Genomic DNA, 26,494 nt, shown 5'->3' on the forward strand with positions numbered 1-26,494 from the left:
GAAAGATGGGGAGTGGTAACAAAAATTTGAGTGAATATAGTTTATGAAATTAGAACACAATTTAATTTACTTATAAACAAAAAGTTCAATTTTTTGTACTGCAGAAACATTTTTAAACTGAGAATAAACATACCTAAATTTTCAGGAGTATATTCTGCAAATCTTGGATACAGAAGGCTCTGATGATCAACCTGGCATTTATATTTACTCTGTCGCTCTAATAATGTTGGAATAATTGTGCATGAACTGGTAAGTTCATACAACTTATTCTCGAGATTCAAAATTACTTCAGATGTTTCAGCACCCTCAATAACTTTGTTATCTTTAAGCCATTGGATAATAATAGTTTCAGGATAAAATGAATGCACTTTGCAGGACAGAGTCAACTTTTCTTCAATTACTGGGTTCACTGGTTCACACGAGATGGCATTAACTGAAGGAAAAGCTGTAAAATATAAAACAGTGGAACATTAACTACATACATACATATAAAACATATTTATGATACTCATTTTTCAAAACAGAATCCTTTTTGGAGGTGTTGGTTGAAAGAAGAAGAATGTCCTTGACACCACTGTTTTTCTTTAACACAAGATGGGGCCTCCAAAGGATGGCACCTCCTGCAGTGCAGTACTCATTCTGCACTGTACTGAAGGGTCAGCCTGGAATGTGGTTTGAACCCACAACCTTCAACTACCAACTGAGCCAAGATATACAAACGGAATGGTAAATTTGTGTAAAATCTTAAATGTTCGTTAGCAGGGGTACACAAAGGATTGATGACTGATCACATCCTAAAACTTTCTAGCCAATCAATTAGACAATTCACAATCTGGGATCCAGCGTGCAGGGGGGGGGGGGGGGGGGGGAATGGAATTATAAATCAGAGTAGAGAAAATAAAAAAATGTCCCAATGCGATTTACAATTAATTATTGTAATGTAGGAAATGCGGCAGCCAATTTTTACACTGCAAAGTCTCACAAGCAGCAATATGATAGCAATCAGATAATCTATTTTTAGTGCAAAAGCAAAATACTGTCGATGCTGGAAATCTTAAATAAAAACAGGAAATGCTGAAAATACTCAGATGATCAGGCAGCATCTGTGGAGAGAGAAACAGTTAACATTTCAGATCAATGACCTTTTGTCAGAACTGGGAAAAAGTTAAGAGATGTAACAAGTTTTAAGCAAGTGGGACAGGGAAAGGAGATGGATAGGAAAGAACAAAAGGGAAGAGCTGATGGTGGGAGGCAGAAAGATTAAATGACAAAAGGTATGATTGTACAAAGCAAAAGGAGATGGTAATGGGACAAGTAAAGAAATAGATGGGTCGAGAAGAGGTGTAATTGCCATCTGAAAAAATAGGGGCAGAGGTTATGGTCCAAAATTAAACTCTATGTTGAGTCCAAAAGGCTGTAAAGTGCCTACTAGAAAGATGAGGTGTTGTTCCTCAAGCTTACATTGAGCTTTGTTGGAACAGTCTTAGAGGCCAAGGACAGAGAGATCAGAGTAGGAATGGAGCAGAGAATGAAAGTGACAGGCGACTGGAAGCTCATGGTCACGCTTACGGACAGAACGGAGGTGTTCCGCAAAGCGGTCACCCAATCTGCATTTGGTCTCCTCAATATAGAGGAGACTGCATCGTGATCAGTAACTACAGTATACTAAATTGTTAAAAGTACAAGTAAATCACTGTTTTACCTGGAAGGAGTGTTTGGGGTGGGTAGGGAGGAGGTAAAAGGGCAGGTGTTGAATCTCCTGTGCTTGATCCGTTGAATGTGGAGGCTGGTGGGGTGAAAGGCGAGGACAAGGGGAACCCTATCATGGTTCTGGGAAGGAAAGGAAGGAGTGAAAGCAAAAGTTCGCGAAATGGAACGGATATGGTCGAGGGCCATGTCAACCACAGTAGTGGGGAATCGTCGATTGAAGCAAATGGAAGACATATCGAAAGCACTGATATGGAAGGTGGCATCGTCAGAATAGATGTGACGGAGAGGAGAAACTGGGAGAATGGAATAGAGTCCTTGCAGGAAGCGGGGTGGGAGGAAGTGCAATCCAGGTAACTGTGGGAGTCAATGGACTTATAGTGGATTTTTGTTGATAGCCTATCCCCAGAAATGGAAACTGAGAAGTCAAGCAATGGAAGGGAAGAGTCGGAAATGGACCATGTGTATGCGAGGGAAGGGTGGAAATTGGAAGCAAAGTTGATGACATTTTCCAGTTCAGGGCGAGAGCAGGAAAGAGCATCAATATACGGAAAAAGTAGTGAGGGAGGGACCCGTATAGGACTGGAACAAAGAATGTTCCATGTATCCCATGAAAAGGCAGGCATAGCTAGGACTCATACAAGTTCCCATAGCAGGGGTTAGATGGCCTACTCCTGTTCCTAATTCTTATTTAGAGGAAGTGTGTGGTGTCAAAGGAGAAGTTGTTCAATGTGAGAACAAGTGCCACCAAGCGGAGGAGGGTGGTGGTGATGGGGACCGGTTGGGCCTCTGTTCAAGGAAGAAGCGGAGCGTCCTCAGGCCGTCCTGCTGGGGGATGGAGGTGTATAGGGAATGGATGTTTATGATGAAAAGGAGACGATTGGGGCCAGCAAACTGGAAACCGTTAAAGTGGCAGAGGGCGTTGGAGGAGCCGCAGATGTAGGTGGAAAGAGACTGAAGGGGAGAGAGAAAAAAAAGTCGAGGGACTGCTCCCTCCGCGACACCCTCATCCACTCACAACACCCCCTCCCCCTCCCATGGCACCTTCCTGTGAAACCGGAGATACACCTGCCCTTTTACCTCCTCCCTTCCCACTGTCCAGGTCCCCAAACTCTCCTTCCAGGTGAAAGTGATTTGTTTCAATTTCGTATACTGTATTTGCTGCTCACAATGTAGTCTCCTCTACATTGGGGAGACCAAACACAGATTGAGTGTCCGTTTTGCAGAACACCTCCGTTCAGACCACAAATGTGACTCCGAGCTTCCGGTCGTCTGTCACTTTAATTCTCCGCTCCACTCCCACTCTGACCTCGGCCTCTTACACTGTTCCAACGAAGCTCAACGTAAGCTCGAAGAGCAACACCTCATCTTTCTATTAGACGCTTTACAGCCTTCTGGACTTAACATCGAGTTCAACAATTTCAGGCCATAACCCCTGCCCCTATTTTTTCAGATGGTTGCTGTGGTTGATTCTGCTATACCCATTTGCACCTCTTCTAGACCCATCTTTTGTTTCTTCACTTGTTCATTACTATCTCCTTTTGCTTCATACAATCATACCTTTTGTCATGTAATCTCACCTGCCTTCCACCCTGTCACATACTTTCCCATTTATTCTCCCCTTCCCCTACACTTGCTTAAAATCTGCTGCATCTCTATCCCATCTGTCAAAAAGTCATTGACCTGAAACATTAACGTTGTTTCTCTCTCCACAGATGCTGCCTGATCTGCTGACTAATTCCAGCAATTCCTGAATCTATTTTTAGCGATGTTGGTGGAATAATTTATAACTATAAAAAGAAGAAACTGTATAACAAGTAGAGAATGCTAGAAATAAACAGCAGGTCTACCAGCATCTGTAAAGAGGCAAGTTATTGTTTGGGTATAGACACTCGAGATGAAAGGTGCATTTTTCCACTAATTATATCCAATATCAACATTAAATATTTGGAATAAAAACAGAAAATGCTAGAAATCTCAGCGGGTCAGACAGCATCTGTGGAGAGAAAGCAGTTAAAGTTTCGGGTCAACGACCCTGCGTCAGAATTGGAGAGTGTTCAGGAAGAACAGATTCTTAACAAGCACTGAAAGGGGGAGGGGAAGAAAGAACAAAAAGGAAGGTCTGTGATAGGGTGGAAGACAGGAGAGATTAGAGACAGAAAGGGATGATGGGCCAAATTGAAATGGTAATGCCAGGAGTTAGAAAAACATTATTCAAGATAGGATGCAAATGGCCAGCTGCCTTTAGAGACAAGGAGAAAAAAAGAAACAGGCTGGTGGGGGGGGGGGGGGGGGGAGCCAAAGATTGGCAGCGGCTACGCTCTGAAATTGTTGAACTCGATGTTAACTCCAGAAGGCGGTACAGTGTCTAAACGAAAGATGAGGTGCTGTTCCTCCAAAAATATTTTGAGTTCTGCTGTAGAATCAAATAGATGCAGGATACCCACCACTAAAGATGTCAAGCTCCAGCTCAAAGAGCTTTCATATCACAATTTTCAATTTTCTCAGATAATGTATAAAAGTACTCTGGATGTGTAATATTCACAAAGGCTGAATCTTTATGGAATTTGGGTCATGGTGCTTGATAAAACTATATTCATACAGATCTATGAAAAATTTAAGCAATCTAAAGGGCTGGGATTGGGTGCACCATGACTTAGCACATTATTTGGTCACCTCTGGGACTTGGATTTAAATACATTCCAAAATCAAAGAGCAAGTTATTATTTAAATGGGGAAAGATTGCAAAGTGCCGCAGTACAGCGGGACCTGGGGGTACTTGTGCAGGTACAGCAAGTGATCAGGAAGGCCAATGGTATCTTGGCCTTTATTGCAAAGGGGATGGAGTATAAAAGCAGGGAAGTCTTGCTACAGCTATATAAGGTATTGGTGAGGTCACACCAGGAATACTGCGTGCAGTTTTGGTTTCCATCTTTACGAAAGGATATACTTGCTTTGGAGGCAGTTCAGAGAAGGTTCACTAGATTGATTCCGGGGATGAGGGGGTTGGCTTATGAGGAAAGGTTGAGTAGGTTGGGCCTCTACTCATTGGAATTCAGAAGAATGAGAGGTGGATGAAACGTATAAGATTATGAGGGGGCTTAACAAGGTGGATGCAGAGATGATGTTTCCACTGATGGGGGAGACTAGAACTAGAGGGCATGATCTTAGAATAAGGGGCCGCCCATTTAAAACTGAGGTGAGGAGAAATTTCTTGTGAGGGTTGTAAATCTGTGGAATTCACTGCCTCATAGAGCTGTGGAAGCTGGGACACTGAATACATTTAAGACAGAAATAGACAGACAGTTTCTTAAATGATAAGGGGATAAGGGATTATAGGGAGCGGGCGGGGAAGTGGAGTTGAGTCCATGATCAGATCAGCCATGATCTTACTGAATGGCGGAGCAGGCTCGAGGGTCCGTATGGCCTACTCCTGTTCCTATTTCTTATGTTCTTATGTAAAAAGATAAGATGAACGTGCCCTCATTTTAATGACTTGTAAGAATCCTACACAAGGGAAGTTATAGTTATCGCAACAGAATTAACAGACTAGGGCCCATGGAATAAATCTGCCCGCGAATTGATAAGTTAGATATCTCTGAGTGAAATTAAGAAATGATCAAATTTACAATAGTTGGTCACATCTTTACAATTAAACACATGGGAGTGCTTGATGCTGACAACAGATGCCCCCAGTTTAAAATTCTTCATATCAATGTGAACAGAGGAAAGAAGACATCAACACATTTTAAAAGGGACTGAGCAATATCAAAAACTTTGGGTTTGGTTTACCTTTTACTTGCAGTTTAATCTGTTCCTTTGCTGGATTTCTCAAACTAATGTGCTCAACTTCACAGAAATATTCACTCTGATCATCTTCTTTGATCGTTGGATTAAAGAACAACATACTGTAGACACTATGAGAATGGTCAGAAAAACTAAACTCATTTGCAACATGAGAATATTTGTTCGAATAGAAATGGTCTTTACTTTCACTGAGTTTCAGCAAAGACTCTTTCTTTCCATTCATTTCTTTATACCATGTGATCCTTAAAGGGCGTGGCTTGAAAAAATGTATCGGACAAGTCAGCACCACTGAATTGTTATGATGTACGATATGGGGTCCAATTATTTTAGCCAACTTAGGAGCAACTAAAGGGGAAAAACACAAAACACCAGTTTTAATTGTACACAATTTCTGAAGATAAATGTTATTGATTTATCTTTTATCATACATTATTCACAAAATGAAAAGGCATTCTTTATATACGTGTTAAACAAACAATGGTGTGTGTCCATTAATCTTAAGCCATTTTAGTTTTCTCAGGCAATCATGCAAATGGTCTTCTCCCTATCCTTCTTCCACCACCCGAACCCATGCTGCAACTCGAGATTCTTTTTCACCTGTAGCAATTTCCAGACATGTCAATAGTGCAGTTCCAAATTCAGGACAATGGTCCCTCTTAGTTTTTTGGGGTGGACGGCCCCTTTAAGGAGCTGTGCAGGATTGGCAGAGAGCCACGCGACTGCACAGTTTAGAGAGAATGTTGAGTGTAACAGAGAGAAAATCTCACCCAGAACAGAGTTAGGAACATGGGAACAGGAGTAGGCCATTCAGCCTCATGAGCCTGTTCCGTCAGTCAATTAGATAATGGCTGATCTGTACCTTAACTCCATCTATTTGCCTCAGGAGAGATCAAGGAAAAAGGGGGTGGGGTAGCAGTATTGGTAAAGTATTCTGTCCCAGTGTCAAAATGTAAGAATGTTCTAAAGGCTTAGGTTAAGACAGAATCTATATAGATAAAGCTAAGGAAAGAAAGAAAAATTGTACTATATTGCCACTGCTGCAGACCACCAAACAGTGGATAAAATACAAGAGGAAATATGTAAACATTTCACAGAGACACAAGAACAACTGGGCAATAAATTAGGGTGATTTTTAAGTTCGAAAACACGGTTCGGCAGTGAAGAATCTTCAAATGTTAGATGAAAGGTGTCAAAAATATACTTCTATCAGGCAAAAAAAGAATGCAAGAAAGAACAGAGTTAGTCAACAAAAACTAAATTGAAACTTAAAAAGGAGGCATATGATAAAATAAGGCTAAGAATACTAAAGAAAATCAAATATAGAAAGTATAGTGAGGTGAAAAGGGGTAGAAGGGCCAAAAAATACGAAAAATGGCTACTGTATAAAATAGAAGTTCTTCAATATTTATTAATAAGGAGATTGGAAATAAAATAATAAGAGTGGGACCTCTGGGATGAAGGAGGAAATCTAATTATTAAAGTACGGTGGATATATTAAATAGTTTGTTTTTATATTAAGAGGAGGATGTGGAACAATTGTTGGTGATAACTGTAGAAAAGGAATTGGTTCTGAAAGTTAGCAGAACTCATGATGACTAACTCACTGAGCCCTGGAGGCCTCTATCCTATGATCACAATTTTTCAATTTTTCTTAAACATGTAAATTGTGCCATGGTACCAGATAACTGTTGTCCAAGGATAAAGCAGATAACCATAGTCTAGTTAATCAGTTGTGGGCAACTTTTTAAAATCCATAATTTGTAATTAAATTAACCAGCATTTAAAGATGCATGGGATAATTGAAGGATACCGAGCACAAATTTGTTAAAGGCAAATATTGTTTGACAAATTTAATAGATTTTCTGAAAAAAAAGGGAGGGATTTTCGGCTTTTTGCATTTTCACCCATTTACGAGCACAATTCGCGGCAGAGCGAAAAATTTAGCGCTGGGTTAATGTTAGCGCCAGAGCGAGGAACTGTCGCTGAATGAAAGGTCACAAGGAGCGTTAGCGTTAACTTCGGCGTTGCACCACAGACTTTGTGCGCCGGAGCCAAAAGTTCCGGCGCTGGAACATTCGGCTGTTCTGCGCATGCGCAATTTCTTTTTTCTTCTTCGCTTCTGGTCTGGTCTCCTGTCCCAAACGCGAATGCGGGGCGCAGCCACGCACATGCGCAGTACAACCGGGGCTGAATCAGCCATTTCACATTTGGATTTTGATCATGGAGGACAACGATTCCAGACAGCGTGCCAGGCGATTCAGCCACGAGGCTAATGAAGCTCAAGTGGGGGCTGTGGAAAGGAGATGGCAGGAGTTGCATCTTCGGGGTGGCTCTAGACCACTGCCATCCATATTTAAAAGGATTTGTAGGGAGATAGCAGAGGAAGTTTCTGCCTCATAGACACTGCGGTCAGGACTGGCGCACAGTGCCGAAAGAAGTTTAATGATCTAACCAGGTTCATCAGAGTGAGTACAATTTCAATTCATGCACTCCTTCATTACTTCAATTATAAATCTGACACACTATTTGTTCTCATGCTGTTGGTGCATCTCAGCACTCTGTGGGTTGCCTCCTAAAATGCATGACATATAGGTAGGCTTAGTTCGGCACCCTTTTTGCCATGAATGATCTTTACACATTAAGATTGCTTTCTGAGATCTCATAAGATGGCTTCCCACTTCGATGTTCTCCTGATGAACCACATTCAACTTCAAAGGCCATTAAACAGAGGACTGTATCACATTCAGACAGTATAGTATAAGTGCTTTGGTGGCTATCTGTGCCACAAGAGCAGATGGACACTCTTGTAACCATTCCCATTTTCACCTTTTCAGGCAAAGAAATCGCGGTGAGCAGGTGTGGGGTGTGGACAGGCGGTGGTCCACCTCAGACTCTGCCACTCACCGGCATTGAGGAGTGTGTGGCAGGCCTCATCAGCATCACAGGTCGGGCAGCTGCCACTGGGGGCACTGACTCCCGCTTGGACACTGAAGTTAAGTCCTGCACACTCCCTGGGATAGGTTGGGGCAATGTCCTGCAGTGTCTCTGGACTAGGGTTGGGGCAATGTCCTGCACACTCCCTGGGATAGGTTGGGGCAATGTCCTGCAGTGTTTATGGACTAGATATAATCGAGTAGATGCGGTCCTTCAAATGAGCCTGTACTACGCGACCTTCATGTCACCCTGTCCCCATCCCTGCTGCTCACCACTCGTCTGTTGCTTTCTACTTCCAGATGACCGGTCACAGACGCAGCATCCCTCAAGGGACCACACCACGTCAGGCCATCATCTGGAAGAGGATACCGATGAGCCGAGTGCGGCGCAGCATCATTCGACTCCTGTTCCACTATCGGCACTCAGCTCCTCTGAGGACAACGTGATGTCCTCAGGGTTCGAGGAATCCAAGGCTCCTAGGACCAGTGGGGTGCAGCAACGCAGTGCTGGGGTTGAATCCCGCAGGCCAGCTCTCCGAAGGGTGAGTCGGCAAAGTCGGTCTGCTGACAGATAGGCAGACGTGGAACTGGACATGGTGGGAATGTCCAGGGAGAGCATCCAGATCAGCCGTCAGCTCCTTGATATCTTGGGTTGGATTCCCGCGAGCATTGACAGTCTGAAAGCGACCATTACGGAGGTAGGGTCATAGATTGTCAGTGCAAGCCGTGATACCAGCGAGGCCATCAATGCCCACACAAGTCTGGTGGCCTCCAGCAGTGACACTGGAGTCCCGGAGAGTGTGGCGCGAGCCCTAGCAGAATATGGCGCATCACAGGCACAAGCTCTGCTTCTGCTTGGGCAGGCGATGCAGTCCATGCCTGCCTCCATACTCTCTGCGTTCCACACTGTCACATGGGGAAGTGACGGTTCCGAAGCAGGCCAGCAAGGTGCTCTGGTTGCTAGGAACCAGCCCCGTCAGCAACGGAGTGGCTCCAGGGATCTGGGAGGTGGTGTCATTCCTCCGGATGACAGCATTCCGTCAGTCGCCAACCAAGCATCAGCGACGGTTGTCACCCAAATCACCTGTGACTGGCGACGCCAATGAAGGGGCGAGACAGTCAGAAGCCGGGCCTTCCACGCCACGAGCTGGTCCAGTGCATCCCCAGACGATGTCTCTCCCCCCGCCACCCCTCCCCAACACAGCAGCGCACCATCATGGTGCCACTTTGGGTAGGAGCAGCAGGCAAGGGAGGGTGGTAAGGGGAAGGGAGCAAAAAACGGGGAAAAAATAGTGCTGCGGGATACGGTGTTGCTGCATTAAGTTGTTGATGCTGGATGCATCACATATTTTATGTTACAGTATTATGTTACAGATTATGCTACAATATCACACCGGATTATGTTCTGATAATGTTGTTGAATTATCACACTGCTGGATGCAGCTTATTTTATTTAAGTCTCACAATGAAGGTTACAAAGTTTGCAATGTTACAATGTTAAATGCATTTTTTCTTTACCTTAACCATTTCTGTGTCGTGTCTCATTTGCAGAATAAGGGGGTAATAATAGCCAACATGGTGGGATAGTGTGGCCAGGCAACACTGAAAAGTGCCGTTCACTCTTTAAGCAAAGTGTTGAATTACGAGCTGCCGACGTAAGGCTTTTGCAGCGGCGAAAGCTCCACGTGTCCTCCCCCGTGGTTGCGGTGGTGGCATGGGTTCCTCACCAGGCTCCTCCTCCTCCCCCCCACTTTCTCCTGAGATAGTCCTGCAATCCCCATTGGCAATTCCTGTCCCCTCATGGTGGCTAAGTTGTGTAGCATGTAGCACACCACAATGAACTCAGAGACCTGCTGAGGGGAGTATTGCAGGCTCCAGAGTGGTCCAGGCATCGGAAGCGCTGCTTCAGCACTCCAATTATCTGTTCGACGATGTTGCGTGTGGCTGCACGGCTCTCATTCTAGCGATGCTCGGCTTCTGTCTGAAGGTTCCGGAGTGGGGATCATGAGCCAGGTGGAAAGGCCGTAATCTTTGTCCCCGAGCATCCAGCTCAGGCCTTGTGGTTGACACTGGAACATGCGTAAGTCACCGCTCTCACGCAAGATCAAAGCACTATGGATGCTCCTTGGCTATTGGGCATTGACTGCCATGATGCGCTGAGTAAGGTCGCAGACGATCTGTACATTCATTGAGTGGAATCTGTTTTGGTTTCGGAAAACCTCTGCATTCTGTAAAGGTACTCACAGGGCAATGTGCTTGCAGCCAAGGGCACCCTGAACCTTGGGGAAGCCAGCAAATCTTCCAAAACCTATAGCCCTCTTATTTTGGGTCTCCCTGGTCACTGGGAAGTTTATGAAGTCCATTCTGCGTGCATACAGTGCATTAGTCACCTGGCAAATGCAGCAATGTGTAGCGTGCTGCGAAATGGAGCAAATGTCCCCCACTGATGCCTGAAAGGAGCCCGAGGCATAGAAGGCAAGGGCCACAGTCGCATTCACCTCGACAGGTAGGACAGTCCTGTTGCCGCTGGTAGGCTGTAGGTCTGCTCGTAGGAGCTGGCATATATCTGTGACCACCTCTTTTCGGAAGCGTAGCCTTCTAACGCACTGTGCTTCAGAGAGCTGGAGGTATGAGCAACGTTCCCTCTAAACTTGTGGGCGGGATAAGGCCTCCTCCCCATACGTCTGTGACCTCTTCGATTACGTTGCAAATGATCAACAATAAGCCTTTTACCAGCTTGAAGCCGTATGAACATAGCAGCCAGGATTACTGGCTCCCGACTTAGCATGACCCCATCTTTTAAAATATCCTTTATAAAACAAAGTAGAAACTCTCAAACTTCACAATTAAAAGTATGCAGTAATACAGCGTTCTTCTGCCAATCTTTCTAATCACAACTGCAACTTTCTCCTTCGCTTTCAACATGGCGTCATTAGTGCCTGGTGCACCCTGGGTCCGTCTGGTTTTTCTGGACGGGTTCTTTGCAGGGGGGGGCGGGGGGGAAGAACGCTAAATCGGGCGAAATGCTCAAAGGTTCTGCCCGGGGCGCAAGTGCAGCGACGCACGACGATTTACGTCATCTCAACGGTTAAAACAGCGATGGGGCAGTTAAGTTTTTGTGCCGCCGCAAAACCATTGGCGAAAGTTCCACCCGGGCGCAAAATCTTGTACGCCTTGTTTCACGCCCCCAAAAAAATCATTTTTGTGCCCTGCCAAGGCGCTAAATGGGGCACAAACCAGCCCAAAAGATAAAGGGAATTCAGTAGATGAACTGCATGTGGATTTTTCAGAAGAAGTTTGATAAGGTTGTCAAGACGCTGGTTACAGAAACTCAAGTATATAGTAGAAGAGGAAATGTAGCAGAAAGTTGGTTGACAGACATCAATCAAGGGTCAGGATTAATAGGTATTTCACAGATTGGAGCAGGGTTGTAAGTGATATGGATGCAGCTATGTGCACTACAAAATGCTCTGATTGGCTCTCCATGATCACATGACCGGATTGCTGATTGGTCCCCTTGGAGGATAAGACACACCCAGAAGTTTCTCTGGAGTGGCAGACATTTAAGGAGATATTTCATAACTCTCAGCAAAGATATATTCCAGTGATAAACGAAGACTCTAAGGTAAGGATAAACCATCCATGGCTAACTAAGGAAGTAAAAGATGGTATCAAATTGAAAACGAAGGCATTCAATGTTGCAAAGATTAATGGAAGGCCAGAGGATTGTAAAATTTAGAAACCAGCAAAGGATGACTGAAAAAATAATAAATAATAAATAGAATTTAGATTATGAGAGTAAACTAGCAAGAAATATAAAAACATACAGTAAGGTATATAAAATTGTAATTTACCAAAATTCCCTGGATTCTGGGGCGGTCCCAGCAGATTGGAAAACTGCAAATGTAACGTCCCGGTTCAAAAAAGGGAGGCAAACAAAAAGCAAGAAACTATAGACCAGTTAGCCTAACATCTGTGATTGGGAAAATGTTGGGAGTCCATTATTAAACAAGCAGTCGCATTTGGAAAAGCATAATTCGGTCAGGCAGAGTCAGCATGGATTTATGAAGGGGAAGTCATGTTTGACAAATTTGCTGGAATTCTTTGAAGATGTAACAAACAGGGTGGATAAAGGTTGCCAATCAGTAACTAGTGGGGTGCCGCAGGGATCAGTGCTGGGACCCCAACTATTTACAATCTATATTAACGACTTGGAAGAAGGGACCGAGTGTAACGTAGCCAAGTTTGCTGACGATACAAAGATGGGAGGAAAAGCAATGTGTGAGCAGGACACAAAAAATCTGCAGAAGGATATCGACAGGCTAAGTGAGTGGGCAAAAATTTGGCAGATGGAGTATAATGTTGGAAAGTGTGAGGTCATGCACTTTGGCAGAAAAAAAATCAAAGAGTAAGTTATTATTTAAATGGAGAAAGAGTGCAAAGTGCTGCAGTACAGCATAACCTGGGGGTACTTGTGCATGAAACACAGAAGGATAGTATGCAGGTACAGCAATGGAATCTTGTCCTTTATTGCAAAGGGGATGGAGTATAAAAGCAGGGAAGTCTTGCTACAGCTGTACAGGGTATTGGTGAGGCCACACCTGGAATACTGCAGGCAGGTTTGGTTTCTATATTTACGAAAGGATATGCTTGCTTTGAGGCAGTTCAGAGAAGGTTCACTAGATTGATTCCAGGGATGAGGGGATTGACTTATGAGGAAAGGTTGAGTAGGTTTGGCCTCGTTCTACTCATTGGAATTCAGAAGAATGAGAGGTAATCTTATCGAAATGTATAAAATTATGAGGGGGCTTGACAAGGTGGATGCAGAGAGGATATTTCCATTGGTGGGGGAGACTAGAACTAGAGGGCATGATCTTAGAATAAGGGGCCGCCCATTTAGAACTGAGATGAGAAATTTCTTCTCTCAGAGGGTTGTGAATCTGTGGAATTCACTGCCTCAGAGAGCTGTGGAAGCTGGGACAGTAAATAAATTTAAGATAGAAATAGATAGTTTCTTAAATGATAAGGGGATAAGGGTTATGGGGAGCAGGCAGGGAAGCAGAGCCGAGTCCATGATCGGATCAGCCATCATCTTATTGAATGGCAGAACAGATTTGTGAAAGGGAAATCATGCTTGACAAATCTTCTGGAATTTTTTGAGGATGTTTCCAGTAGAGTGGATAAGGGAGAACCAGTTGATGTGGTATATTTGGACTTTCAGAAGGCGTTCGACAAGGTCCCACACAAGAGATTGATGTGCAAAGTTAGAGCACATGGGATTGGGGGTAGTGTACTGACATGGATTGAGAACTGGTTGTCAGACAGGAAGCAAAGAGTAGGAGTAAATGGGTACTTTTCAGAATGGCAGGCAGTGACTAGTGGGGTACCGCAAGGTTCTGTGCTGGGGCCCCAGCTGTTTACACTGTACATTAATGATTTAGATGAGGGGATTAAATGTAGTATCTCCAAATTTGCGGATGACACTAAGTTGGGTGGCAGTGTGAGCTGCGAGGAGGATGCTGTGAGGCTGCAGAGCGACTTGGATAGGTTAGGTGAGTGGGCAAATGCATGGCAGATGAAGTATTATGTGGATAAATGTGAGGTTATCCACTTTGGTGGTAAAAACAGAGAGACAGACTATTATCTGAATGGTGACAGATTAGGAAAAGGGGAGGTGCAAAGAGACCTGGGTGTCATGGTACATCAGTCATTGAAGGTTGGCATGCAGGTGCAGCAGGCGGTTAAGAAAGCAAATGGCATGTTGGCCTTCATAGCAAGAGGATTTGAGTACAGGGGCAGGGAGGTGTTGCTACAGTTGTACAGGGCATTGGTGAGGCCACACCTGGAGTATTGTGTACAGTTTTGGTCTCCTAACCTCAGGAAGGACATTCTTGCTATTGAGGGAGTGCAGCGAAGGTTCACCAGACTGATTCCCGGGATGGCGGGACTGACCTATCAAGAAAGACTGGATCAACTGGGCTTGTATTCACTGGAGTTCAGAAGAATGAGAGGGGACCTCATAGAAACATTTAAAATTCTGACGGGGTTAGACAGGTTAGATGTCGGAAGAATGTTCCCGATGTTGGGGAAGTCCAGAACCAGAGGTCACAGTCTAAGGATAAGGGGTAAGCCATTTAGGACCGAGATGCGGAGGAACTTCTTCACCCAGAGAGTGGTGAACCTGTGGAATTCTCTACCACAGAAAGTTGTTGAGGCCAATTCACTAAATATATTCAAAAAGGAGTTAGATGAGGTCCTTACTACTAGGGGGGATCAAGGGGTATGGCGAGAAAGCAGGAATGGGGTACTGAAGTTGAATGTTCAGCCATGAACTCATTGAATGGCAGTGCAGGCTAGAAGGGCCGAATGGCCTACTCCTGCACCTATTTTCTATGTTTCTATGTAACAGGCTCAAGGAACCATATGGCCTACTCCTGCTCCTATTTCTTATGTTCTTAAAAAGGAAGAGAGCAGCTAAAGTAAATGTTGGTCCCTTAGAGGATGAGGATGGGGAATTAATAATGGGAAACAGGGAAATGGAAGAGGCTTTGAACAAATATTTTGTATCAGTCCTCGTGGTAAAAGATACTAAAAGCATCCCAATAATTGATTATTAAGGGGCTATTGGGAGAGGGGAACTTAAAACAATCACTATCACTAGAGAAACAGTACTAGGAAAACTAATGGGACTCAAGGTGGACAAGTCCCCTGTACCTAATGGCCTGCATCCTAGGATCTTAAAAGAAGTGGCTGCAGAGATAGAGGATGCATTGGTTGTAATCTACCAACGTTTCCTGGATTCTACAGAGGTCCCAGCGGATTGGAAAACAGCAAATGTAACTCCACTATTTAAGAAAGGAGGCAGACAGAAGGCAGGAAACTATAGACCAGCTAGCCTAACATGTTAGTGGGAAAATGCTGGAGTCCATTATTAAGGAAGTCATAGCAGGATATTTCTAAAATCGTAATAGTCGAGCAGAGTCAGCATGGTTTTATGAAAGGGAAATCATGTTTGACAAACTTTCTGGAGTTCTTTGAGGATGTAACGAACAGGATGCTTAAAGGGGAACCAGTAGATGTCGTGTATTTGTATTTCCAAAAGGCATATAAAAGGTTACTGCACAAGAGCTCACAGGGTTGGGGGTAATATATTAGCATGGATAGAGGATTGGTTAAGTAACAGAAAACAGAGAGTCGGGATAAACAGGTAATTTTCAGGTTGGCAAACTCTAACTAGCGGGGTGCCAAAGGGATCAGTGCTGCAGCCTCAACTATTTACAATTTATATTAATGACTTGGATGAAGGGACTGAGTGTAATGTAGCCAAATTTGCTGATGATACAAAGATAGGTGGGAAAGCAAGTTGTGAGGAGAATGCAAATAATCTGCTAAGGGATATAGATAGGCTAAGTGAGTGGGCAAAAAATTGGCAGATGGAGTATATAGTGGGAAAATGTAAGGTTATCCACTTTGGTAAGAAAAACAAAAAAGTAAATTATTTAAATGGGGAGAGATTACAAAGTAGGGATCCTTATATATGAAACACAAAAAGTTAGCATGCAGGTACAGCAAGTAATTAGGAAGGCAAATGGAATGTTGGCCTTTATTGCAAGGGGGATGGTGTATAAAAGTAGGGAAGCCCTGCTACAACTGTACAGTACTGTGAGACCACACCTGGAGTACTGCATACAGTTTTGGTCTTCATTAGAGGCAGTTCAGAGAAGGTTCACGAGGTTGATTCTTGAGATGAATCGGGGGACCCAGGGTCTAGAGAGAAGGGGGAACTGAGGGAAATCCTTATGTGTCAGGAAATGGCGTTAGGGAAACTGAAGGCCGATAAATCCCCAGGGCCTGATGGTATGCATCCCAGAGTACTTAAGGAAGTGGCCCTAGAAATAGTGAATGCATTGTAGTCATTTTCCAACATTCTATAGACTTTGGTTCAGTTCCTATGGATTGGAGGGTAGCTAATGTAACCTCACTTTTTAAAAAAGGAGAGAGAAAACAGGGAATTATAGACCGGTTAGCCTGACATCGGTAGTGGAGAAAATGTTGGAATCAATTATTAAAGATGTAATAGCAGCGCATTTGGAAAGCAGTGACAGGATCAGTCCAAGTCAGCATGGATCTATGAAAGGGAAATCATGCTTGACAAATCTTCGAGTTTTTTGAGGATTTAACTAGTAGAGTGGATAAGGGAGAACCAGTGGATGTGGTGTATTTGGACTTTCAAAAGGCTTTTGACAAGGTCCCACACAAGAGATTAGTGTGCAAAATTAAGGCACATGATATTGGGGGTAATGTATTGACGTGGATAGAGAACTGGTTGGCAGACAGGAAGCAAAAAGCGGGAATAAACGGGCTGTGACTAATGGGGTGCCGCAGGGTTCAGTGCTGGGACCCCAGCTATTTACAATATACATTGAAAGAGAATTCAAGCAAGCTGCAAAGTTGGGAGAAAACACAGACAGCAGTTAGATTGCATACGTGTGAGATGGCACAATGCATTAAGCCATCAATCACACTTGACATCTCAGGACTTTGGGCTGAGAGCCAACCATGGGTTAACAACACATACTGTTGAATCAATTGAGCCAATAAGATCAAAGGGGGAAGAGTTCATTGTTGTAAATTGATCCAGGTATAAATTCAGTCATTTTAGCCATGTGCTGGCAGTGTAACAAAGACCTGGAATTCTGCCAAGAAGCTTGTTGCTGCTGCTAAAATAAAGTTACTTTAAACCACCACCGGAATTCGAATCTCATTGAGAATTAAGAGATCTAACATACATTAATGATTTAGATGAAGGAATTGAATGTAATATCTCCAAGTTTGCAGATGACACTAAGCTGGGCGGCAGTGCGAGCTGTGAGGAGGATGTTAGGAGGCTGCAGGGCAACTTGGACAGGTTAGGTGAATGGGCAAATGCATGGCAGATGCAGTATAATGTGGATAAGTGTGAGGTTATCCACTTTGGTTGCAAAAACAGGAAGGCAGATTATCTGAATGGTGACAGATTAATAAAAGGGGAGGTGCAACGAGACCTGGGTGTCATTGAAGGTAGGCATGCAGGTACAGCAGGCAGTAAAGGCGGCAAATGGCATGTTGGCCTTCAAAGCGAGGGGAATTGAGTATAGGAGCAGGGAGGTCTTACTGCAGTTGTACAGGGCCTTGGTGAGACCACACCTTGAGTATTGTGTGCAGTTTTGGTCTTCTAATCTGAGGAAGGACATTCTTGCTATTGAGGGAGTGCAGCGAAGGTTCACCAGACTGATTCCTGGGATGGCAGGACTGACATATGAAGAAAGACTGGATTGACTAGATTTATATTCACTGGAATTTAGAAGAATGAGAGGGAATCTCATCGAAACATATAAAATTCTGACAGGATTGGACAGGTTAGAAACATAGAAAATAAATGCAGGAGTAGGCCATTCGGCCCTTCTAGCCTGCACCGCCATTCAATGAGTTCATGGCTGAACATGCAACTTCAGTACCCCATTCCTGCTTTCTCGCCATACTCCTTGATCCCCCTAGTAGTAAGGACTAGATCTAACTCCTTTTTGAATATATTTAGTGAATTGGCCTCAACAACTTCCTGTGGTAGAGAATTCCACAGATTCACCACTCTCTGGGTGAAGAAGTTTCTCTTCATCTCGGTCCTAAATGGCTTACCCCTTATCCTTAGACTGTGACCCCTGGTTCTGGACTTCCCCAACATTGGGAACATTCTTCCTGCATCTAACCTGTCTAAACCTGAGAGAATTTTAAACATTAGATGCCGGAAGAATGTTCCCGATGTTGGGGAAGTCCAGAACCAGGGGTCACAGTCTAAGAATAAGGGGTAAGCCATTTAGGACCGAGATGAGGAGAAACTTCTTCACTCAGAGAATTGTGAACCTGTGGAATTCTCTACCACAGAAAGTTGTTGAGGCCAGTTCGTTAGATATATTCAAAAGGAAGTTAGATGTGGCCCTTACGGCTAAAGGGATCAAGGGGTATGGAGAGAAAGCAAGAATGGGGTACTGAAGTTGCATGATCAGCCATGATCATATTGAATGGCGGTGCAGGCTCGAAGGACCGAATGGCCTACTCCTGCACCTACTTTCTATGTTTCTATGAAGGGATTGTCATATGAAGAAAGGTTGAGCCAATACTCATCGGAGTTTAGAAGAATGAGAGACGATCTTGTTGAAACGTATAAAGTTCTGAGGGGAACCTAGAACTAAAGGGCATAGTTTAATAATAAGTGGTTGTCCATTTAAAACGGAGAGGAGGAGGAATTTCTTCTCTCAGAGGGTCGTGAATCTTTGAAATTCTCTACCCCAGAGAGCTGTGAAGGCTGGGTCATTGAATGTATTTAAGGTAGAGATAGACAGATTTTTGAACGATAAGGGAGTCAAGGGTTATCGGGAGCAGGCAGGGAAGTGGAGTTCAGACCAAGATCAGATCAGCCATGATCTTATTGAGTGGCGAAGCAGGCTCGAGGGGCCAAATGGCCTACTTCCGCTCCTATTCTTATGTTCTTATGATGTGTAATTGGAACCGCCCAGATCAAGTTCTGAGTGACTTTGCAAAGTGTACTTCGAGCCATTCTGACTTCAGACCGGACAGGATAGAGTTACCCCATGCCAACCCAAGTTCCTGACCCTATCTCAGCCCAAATTCCTTCCCCATTGATGGGGCATTGTGTGTGGGCACGGATTGTTAACAGGTTTATTGGGCATGAAGTGAATAGCGACAGTGTCATGACTTCTGGATTTCATCCACTCCAACGATGTCCCTTGTCACACAGGCACCGAGCTTTCTGCGAAATCGGGTGTGGGTGTAAAGGGTTTTGGAAGAACGTGATCCGGCTTTTCTGGGTTCCCTCTTTCCCCTCCGATCATTTCTCCGCTTCCCGCCTCTCTTCCGCCTCTCTCTCTCCACCCGCCCCCCAGTCTCTCTCTCTCTCTCTCTCTCTCTCTTGACCGCACCCCACCCCACCGCCCCTAGTCTCACTTTCCACACCACCCCCCTCATCTCTCTTCCTATACCCACCCACCGTCCCTCTTTCCCCGCCCCTCTTCCCACCCCGGCCCCCCGTCTCTCTTACCCCCTCCCTCCCACCTCTCTTACCCCCTCCCTCCCGCCTCTCTTACCCCTCCGCCCCCCTTCTCCTTCCCCCTTTCCCCCGCCCCCTCTTCCCCTTCCCTCCCTCTCCCCGCCCCCCCTCCCCCCCTCCACCTCCCCTGCCCCCCTCCCTCCCCACTTCCCCCGCCCCCCTCCCTCTCCCCCCCGCTCAGCCCCCTCTTCCCCCCCCCTGCCCTCTTCCCCCCGGCCTATTCCCTCTTCCCTCCACCCCCCCAACCCCCCGCCCCTCCCCCGCCCTCTTCTCTCTTCCCCCCCCGCCCTCTTCTCTCTTCCCCCCCCCACCCACTCCCCTCTCTGTTCCCCCCACCCCTCTCTGTTCCCCCCCACCCCTCCCCCTCTCTTCCCCCCCACCCCTCCCCCCTCTCTTCCCCCCCACCCCTCCCCCTTCTCTTTCCCCCCCCCACCCCTCCCCCTTCTCTTCCCTCCCCACCCCTCCCCCTTCTCTTCCCCCCCACCCCTCCCCCTTCTCTTCCCCCCCACCCCTCCCCCCTCTCTTCCCCCCATCTCTCTCCCCCCCTCCGCCCCCGTCTCTCTCCCCGTCCCCCCCCGGCCCCTCGCGTCTCTCTTCCCCCTGCCCCCCCAGGCGCTTTCGCACCCCCTCCCCGGACTCTTCCTCCCTCCCCCCACCCCCCCAGAATCTTCCTCCCTCCCCCCACTCCCCCAGACTCTTCCTCCCTCTTTCCCCCCTCCCCTGTCTCTCCCTCTCAGCACACCCGCACCTCCCGTCTTTCTCTGTCTCCAACTACCTTCGATGTTTTCCCTCCTACAGGCCACACAAATGTTCCAAATAATCCAAAAACTAGAAGCAGCTCCACGCGGCTGTCTCTGTCTCGAGCCCTACTTCCGATTTCCTCGCACGTCGCACACGTGACCGAATCGACTGCCCTTGCTCAAAAAGAGGGCGAAGTCCAACGCGCGCATGCGCAGAAGGACACAGAAAAGCCTAGTGCAAATAGTCACTCTGAAGTTATATATCCCAGGGTCAGTGCTGGGTCCACTTTTGTTATCACAATTATGCACAAATGAATGTAAGCGGGAGCCATTTTTTTGTTGGTCATAAGAACATAAGAATTAGGAACAGGAGTAGATCATCTAGCACCTCGAGCCTGCTCCGCCATTCAACAAGATCATGGCTGATCTGGCCGTGGACTCAGCTCCACTTACCCGCCCGCTCCCCATAACCCTTAATTCCCTTATTGGTTAAAAATCTATCGATCTGTGACTTGAATACATTCAATGATCTAGCCTCAACTGTTTCCTTGGGCAGAGAATTCCACAGATTCACAACCCTCTGGGAGAAGAAATTCCTTCTCAACTCGGTTTTAAATTGGCTCCCCCGTATTTTGAGGCTGTGCCCCCTAGTTCTAGTCTCCCCGACCAGTGGAAACAACCTCTCTGCCTCTATCTTGTCTATCCCTTTCATTATTTTAAATGTTTCTATAAGATCCCCCCTCATCCTTCTGAACTCCAACGAGTAAAGACCCAGTCTACTCAATCTATCATCTTAAGGTAACCCCCTCATCTCCGGAATCAGCCTAGTGAATCGTCTCTGTACCTCCTCCAACGCTAGTATATCCTTCCTTAAGTAAGGTGACCAAAACTGCACGCAGTACTCCAGGTGCGGCCTCACCAATACCCTATACAGTTGCAGAAGAACCTCCCTGCTTTTGTATTCCATCCCTCTCGCAATGAAGGCCAACTTTCCATTCGCCTTCCTGATTACCTGTTGCACCTGCAAACTAACTTTTCATGCAAAAAAGTTTCATGCACAAGGACCCCCAGGTCCCTCTGCACCACAGCATGTTGTAATTTCTCCCCATTCAAATAATATTCCCTTTTACTGTTTTTTTTCCCCCAAGGTGGATGACCTCACACTTTTCGACATTGTATTCCATCTGCCAAACCTTAGCCCATTTGCTTAACCTATCCAAATCTCTTTGCAGCCTCTCTGTGTCCTCTACACAACCCGCTTTCCCACTAATCTTTGTGTCATCTGCAAATTTTGTTACACTACACTCTGTCCCCTCTTCCAGGTCATCTATGTATATTGTAAACAGTTGTGGTCCCAGCACCGATCCCTGTGCCACACCACTAACCACCGATTTCCAACCCGAAAAGGACCCATTTATCCCGACTCTCTGCTTTCTGTTAGCCAGCCAATTCGCTATCCATGCTAATACATTTCCACTGACTCCGCGTACCTTTATCTTCTGCAGTAATCTTTTGTGTGGCACCTTATCGAATGCCTTTTGAAAATCTAAATACACCACATCCATCGGTACACCTCTATCCACCATGCTCGTTATATCCTCAAAGAATTCCAGTAAATTAGTTAAACATGATTTCCCCTTCATGAATCCATGCTGCGTCTGCTTGATTGCACTATTCCTATCTAGATGTCCTGCTATTTCTTCCTTAATGATAGTTTCAAGCATTTTCCCCACTACAGATGTTAAACTAACCGGCCTATAGTTACCTGCCTTTTGTCTGCCCCCTTTTTTAAACAGAGGCATTACATTAGCTGCTTGCCAATCCGCTGGTACCTCCCCCAGAGTCCAGAGAATTTTGGTAGATTATAACGAATGCTATAACTTCCGCCATCTCTTTTAATACCCTGGGATGCATTTCATCAGGACCAGGGGACTTGTCTACCTTGAGTCCCATTAGCCTGTCCAGCACTACCCCCCCTAGTGATAGTGATTGTCTCAAGGTCCTCCCTTCCCACATCCTCTGACCAGCAATTTCTGGCATGGTTTTTGCGATTTCCACTGTGAAGACCAAAGCAAAATAATTGTTTAAGGTCTCAGCTATTTCCACATTTCCCATTATTCAATCCCCCTTCTCATCTTCTAAGGGACCAACATTTACTTTAGTAACTCTTTTCCGTTTTATATATCTGTAAAAGCTTTTACTATCCGTTTTTATGTTTTGCGCAGGTTTACCTTCGTAATCTATCTTTCCTTTCTTTATTGCTTTCTTAGTCATTCTTTGCTGTCGTTTAAAATTTTCCCAATCTTCTATTTTCCCACTAACCTTGACCACCTTATACGCATTGGTTTTTAATTTGATACTCTCCTTTATTTCCTTGGTTATCCACGGCTGGTTATCCCTTCTCTTACCGCCCTTCTTTTTCACTGGAATATATTTTTGTTGAGCACTGTGAAAGAGCTCCTTAAAAGTCCTCCACTGTTCCTCAATTGTGCCACCGTTTAGTCTGTGTTTCCAGTCTACTTTAGCCAACTCTGCCCCCATCCCACTGTAGTCCCCTTTGTTTAAGCATAGTACGCTCGTTTCTGACACAACTTCCTCACCCTCAATCTGTATTACAAATTCAACCATACTGTGATCACTCATTCCGAGAGGATCTTTTACTCGATCATCGTTTATTATTCCTGTCTCATTACACAGGACCAGATCGAAGATAGCTTGCTCCCTGGTAGGTTCTGTAACATACTGTTCTAAGAAACAATCCCGTATGCATTCTATGAATTCTTCCTCCAGGCTACCCCGTGCGATTTGATTTGACCAATCAATATGTAGGTTAAAATCCTCCATGATTACTGCCGTTCCTTTTTCACATGCCTCCATTATTCCCTTGATTATTGCCCGCCCCACCGTGAAGTTATTATTTGGGGGCCTATAAACTACGCCCACCAGTGACTTTTTCCCCTTACTATCTCTAATATCCACCCACAATGATTCAACATTTTGTTCATTAGAACCAATATCATCTCTCACAACTGCCCTGATATCATCCTTTATTAACAGAGCTACCCCACCTCCTTTCCCTTCTTGTCTAGCTTTCCGAATCATCAGATACCCCTGTATGTTTAATTCCCAGTCTTGGCCCCCCTGCAACCACGTTTTTGTAATGGCCACCAAATCATACCCATTTGTAATGATTTGTGCCGTCAACTCATTTACTTTATTTCGAATGCTGCGTGCGTTTAGGTAGTGTTTTAATACTAGTTTTTAAACCATGATTTTTAGTTTTGACCCCTCCTGCATCCCCTTTACATTCAGTGGCCCTTTTTGTTTTTTGCCTTGGGTTTCTCTGCCCTCCACTTTTACTCATCTCCTTTCTGTCTTTTGCTTTTGTCTCCTTTTTGTTTCCCTCTGTCTCCCTGCATTGGTTCCCATCCCCCTGCCATATTAGTTTAACTCCTCCCCAACAGCACTAGCAAACACTTCCCCTAGGACATTGGTTCCGGTCCTGCCTAGGTGCAGACCGTCCGGTTTGTACTGGTCCCACCTCCCCCAGAACCGGTTCCAATGCCCCAGGAATTTGAATCCCTCCCTGCTGCACCACTGCTCAAGCCACGTATTCCTCTGAGCTATCCTGCGATTCCTACTCTGACTAGCACGTGGCACTGGTAGCAATCCTGAGCAATGCCACAGGATATCAACAAGTTATTCTAAAAATGACCAAACCTTGAATTACTAACATGTCTTAAAATCAGGCAAAGAAAACGCAGTAAATTGTACCTCTACTTTTCTACAATATGCTGTTTATTCTTGGAAGAATAAATGAACATATCTGAAGAAAAAATCCATGTATACCACAAAATAGTGATGTTCATATCCTCCTCCATTATAACTAAATTCTCACTTCTGCCATCATATAAAACATTGACAAATGATCTATTTAATATCTCCACCATATTTTCATCTTTCCTAATTAGATTTTCTCCTCAGCCAGAATGGTCCTCCCCTCTTTAATTATGAGAAAACCTGAGCGCCACAATACTATAAAGCACTAATTTGAAAATTCAATATTGTCAGTTCTAGGGTGCATGACTTGGGATTGCAACATTTAATGATTGTAATCAACAAATGGCAGTGGAAATTGGAGATGTGATCAACCTGAATACAAAGTGTCCCACATATTCTACCTAACAGAATAGTGACTTTTGATTGACTTATAAAAGCTTACCTCCTTCAACTTGTAAACAGATGCTTTTGGAGATGACTTCACTGCTGGCTGGATGGCTCACTTCACAAGTGATTTCTGCTTTATTGTGCTCATTGATGTCAGGATAAATCTCAAGAATGCTAGAAATGCTGAATGATCCATCACCATTTTTCTGGGAAATGCCTGGCTTGACTTTCCAGCCACGCCCAGTTTCAATCCTTTCACTGATTTCTATTTTTCTGTCCGTGACGAATGGTATACGGACCATGTTGTCTTTTTGCCAGTCTCCAATGAATTCCTTGCCAGAGTCCTTACACGTCTTCAAATACCAGCTGACCAAAATAACATCAGGTCGGAATCCAGACACATGGCAGATAATCTCTGCAGGTTCTAGGTGTACAATTCGGGCAGGTATTTGAATGTCTGATACTTCCGGTGCAACTGGGAATAAAATAAAATTTAAAGAAATTTCAAGTTGGATTGTTCCAAATTATCTTTGACACGCTGCAAAATCCTAGCAGTTGGTATAAAGTGGTCTTCACTGATTGTGAAATGCTATCATTTGATTTAATTTTCATGTTCACCATCGAGATTAGCCAAAAACCTTCTTAAAATGATTAACACTAGCAGATCTCCTGTGGAATTGCTCACAGTCAGACAAGGGATTTATGTCAACATTAAGTAGACTCTAGTGTTAGCCTAAATTTAACTGAATTACATGAATATTAAGATTCACAATCTGGCATGAGCTTGGAGAAACTGATTAGTGGAGGGGGAAGATCTTCTCTCTGCACAAGGCATAGCAAAATAGCAAAAAAAATTATGAAGAGCAGAGTTACAATTTCACTACACCAAGTGCATGGTGGACATCTTCTCTTATGGTAACTTACCAGCTTAGAGATTACTGGAAGGTAGTGATCAAGGAACAGGTTAGTGAAGTGAGCACAAAAATATACAGGCTAAGTGAAAAATGGAGTTAAGCAAAAAGGAAAACAATTAAATATCAGAAAATGTGGGTTGCAACAGAGTATGGGTGCAGTTCAAAATATTATTGGAAGTTTAGAGATGAAGAGGATTTAAAAAAGAGCAGCAGATGGGGGTGTTACACAGAAGGGAACTTGGGTAATGGAATGCAGGAGAAATTGCAAAAGAGAACTGAACTTTTTAAAAAATAGGAGAACAAATGAGAAATAGCAAAAATAATGATGTATCTGCATTCCAAGTCTATAGAACGGTTTCAAGGCACCAGAGTGCCCGCAAGTCAATTTGAAGATTAACGGGTACGAAGACCCTACTTGAGGACTTTTCAGTTAGTAGAAAAATGTACATTTTTGAAGTAAATATTAAATAAATTGAAAGCAAGCTCATTTTCTTCTTTGAAAAAGGTAGAGTATTTTGAATTAACAATTACTCCCTTTCGAGTTTCCTTCCCTTGCAAATATTCACCCAATACATTGACAGTAAATTCCAGAATATACCAAGTAATGGTCATCAGCAACACTGGAAGATACAATGGGGCTAAGTTTCGGCCTGAGTTGCTCCTGTTTTTTGGAGCAACTGGTTTAGAATGGAGTATCTTAGAAATTGCAATTCTCGGCATTTAGTTTGCTCCAGTTCTAGTCAGTTAGAACAGTTTCAGTTTGGAACAGATTTTTTTTTCAAAAGGGGGCATGTCCGGTCACTTACGCCCATTTTGAAAGTTTAGGCAGTGAAAACATACTCCAAACTAACTTAGAATGGAGTAAGTGTAGATTTTTGTACGCTCAGAAAAACCTTGTCTACACTTAGAAAATCAGGCGTAGGTTACAAATCAGGCTTGGGAATGAGGGGGGGGTGGTTTAAAGGGAAGTTTACAAACATTAAACACTTCAGTTTTACAAATAAAGAGCCATCATCAATAATAAATGATAAATACATCAATAAATCAACCAATAAATCAATCAAAAAAAATTAATACATTTTTTTTAATCAATAAATAAAACATTTTCTACTTACCGACTGC

General features: G+C 44.4%; 1 protein-coding gene across 2 annotated transcripts in view; it reads right to left on the reverse strand.

The window, feature by feature from the left end:
• LOC139280246 (uncharacterized) overlaps nt 1-26,494 on the reverse strand; it is a 56,687-nt gene that overhangs the window by 8,518 nt on the left and 21,675 nt on the right. For both annotated transcript variants that reach the window (XM_070899881.1, XM_070899880.1), the window contains exons 5-7: nt 24,514-24,933; nt 5,500-5,859; nt 134-445 (exon numbers count right to left, since the gene is read on the reverse strand). In XM_070899881.1, coding sequence (XP_070755982.1) covers nt 134-445; nt 5,500-5,859; nt 24,514-24,933 — 1,092 coding nt within the window. The remainder of the gene's footprint in view (nt 1-133; nt 446-5,499; nt 5,860-24,513; nt 24,934-26,494) is intronic.

The sequence above is a fragment of the Pristiophorus japonicus genome, chromosome 14 (genome assembly GCF_044704955.1).
Source record: "Pristiophorus japonicus isolate sPriJap1 chromosome 14, sPriJap1.hap1, whole genome shotgun sequence".
NCBI lineage: Eukaryota > Metazoa > Chordata > Chondrichthyes > Pristiophoridae > Pristiophorus > Pristiophorus japonicus.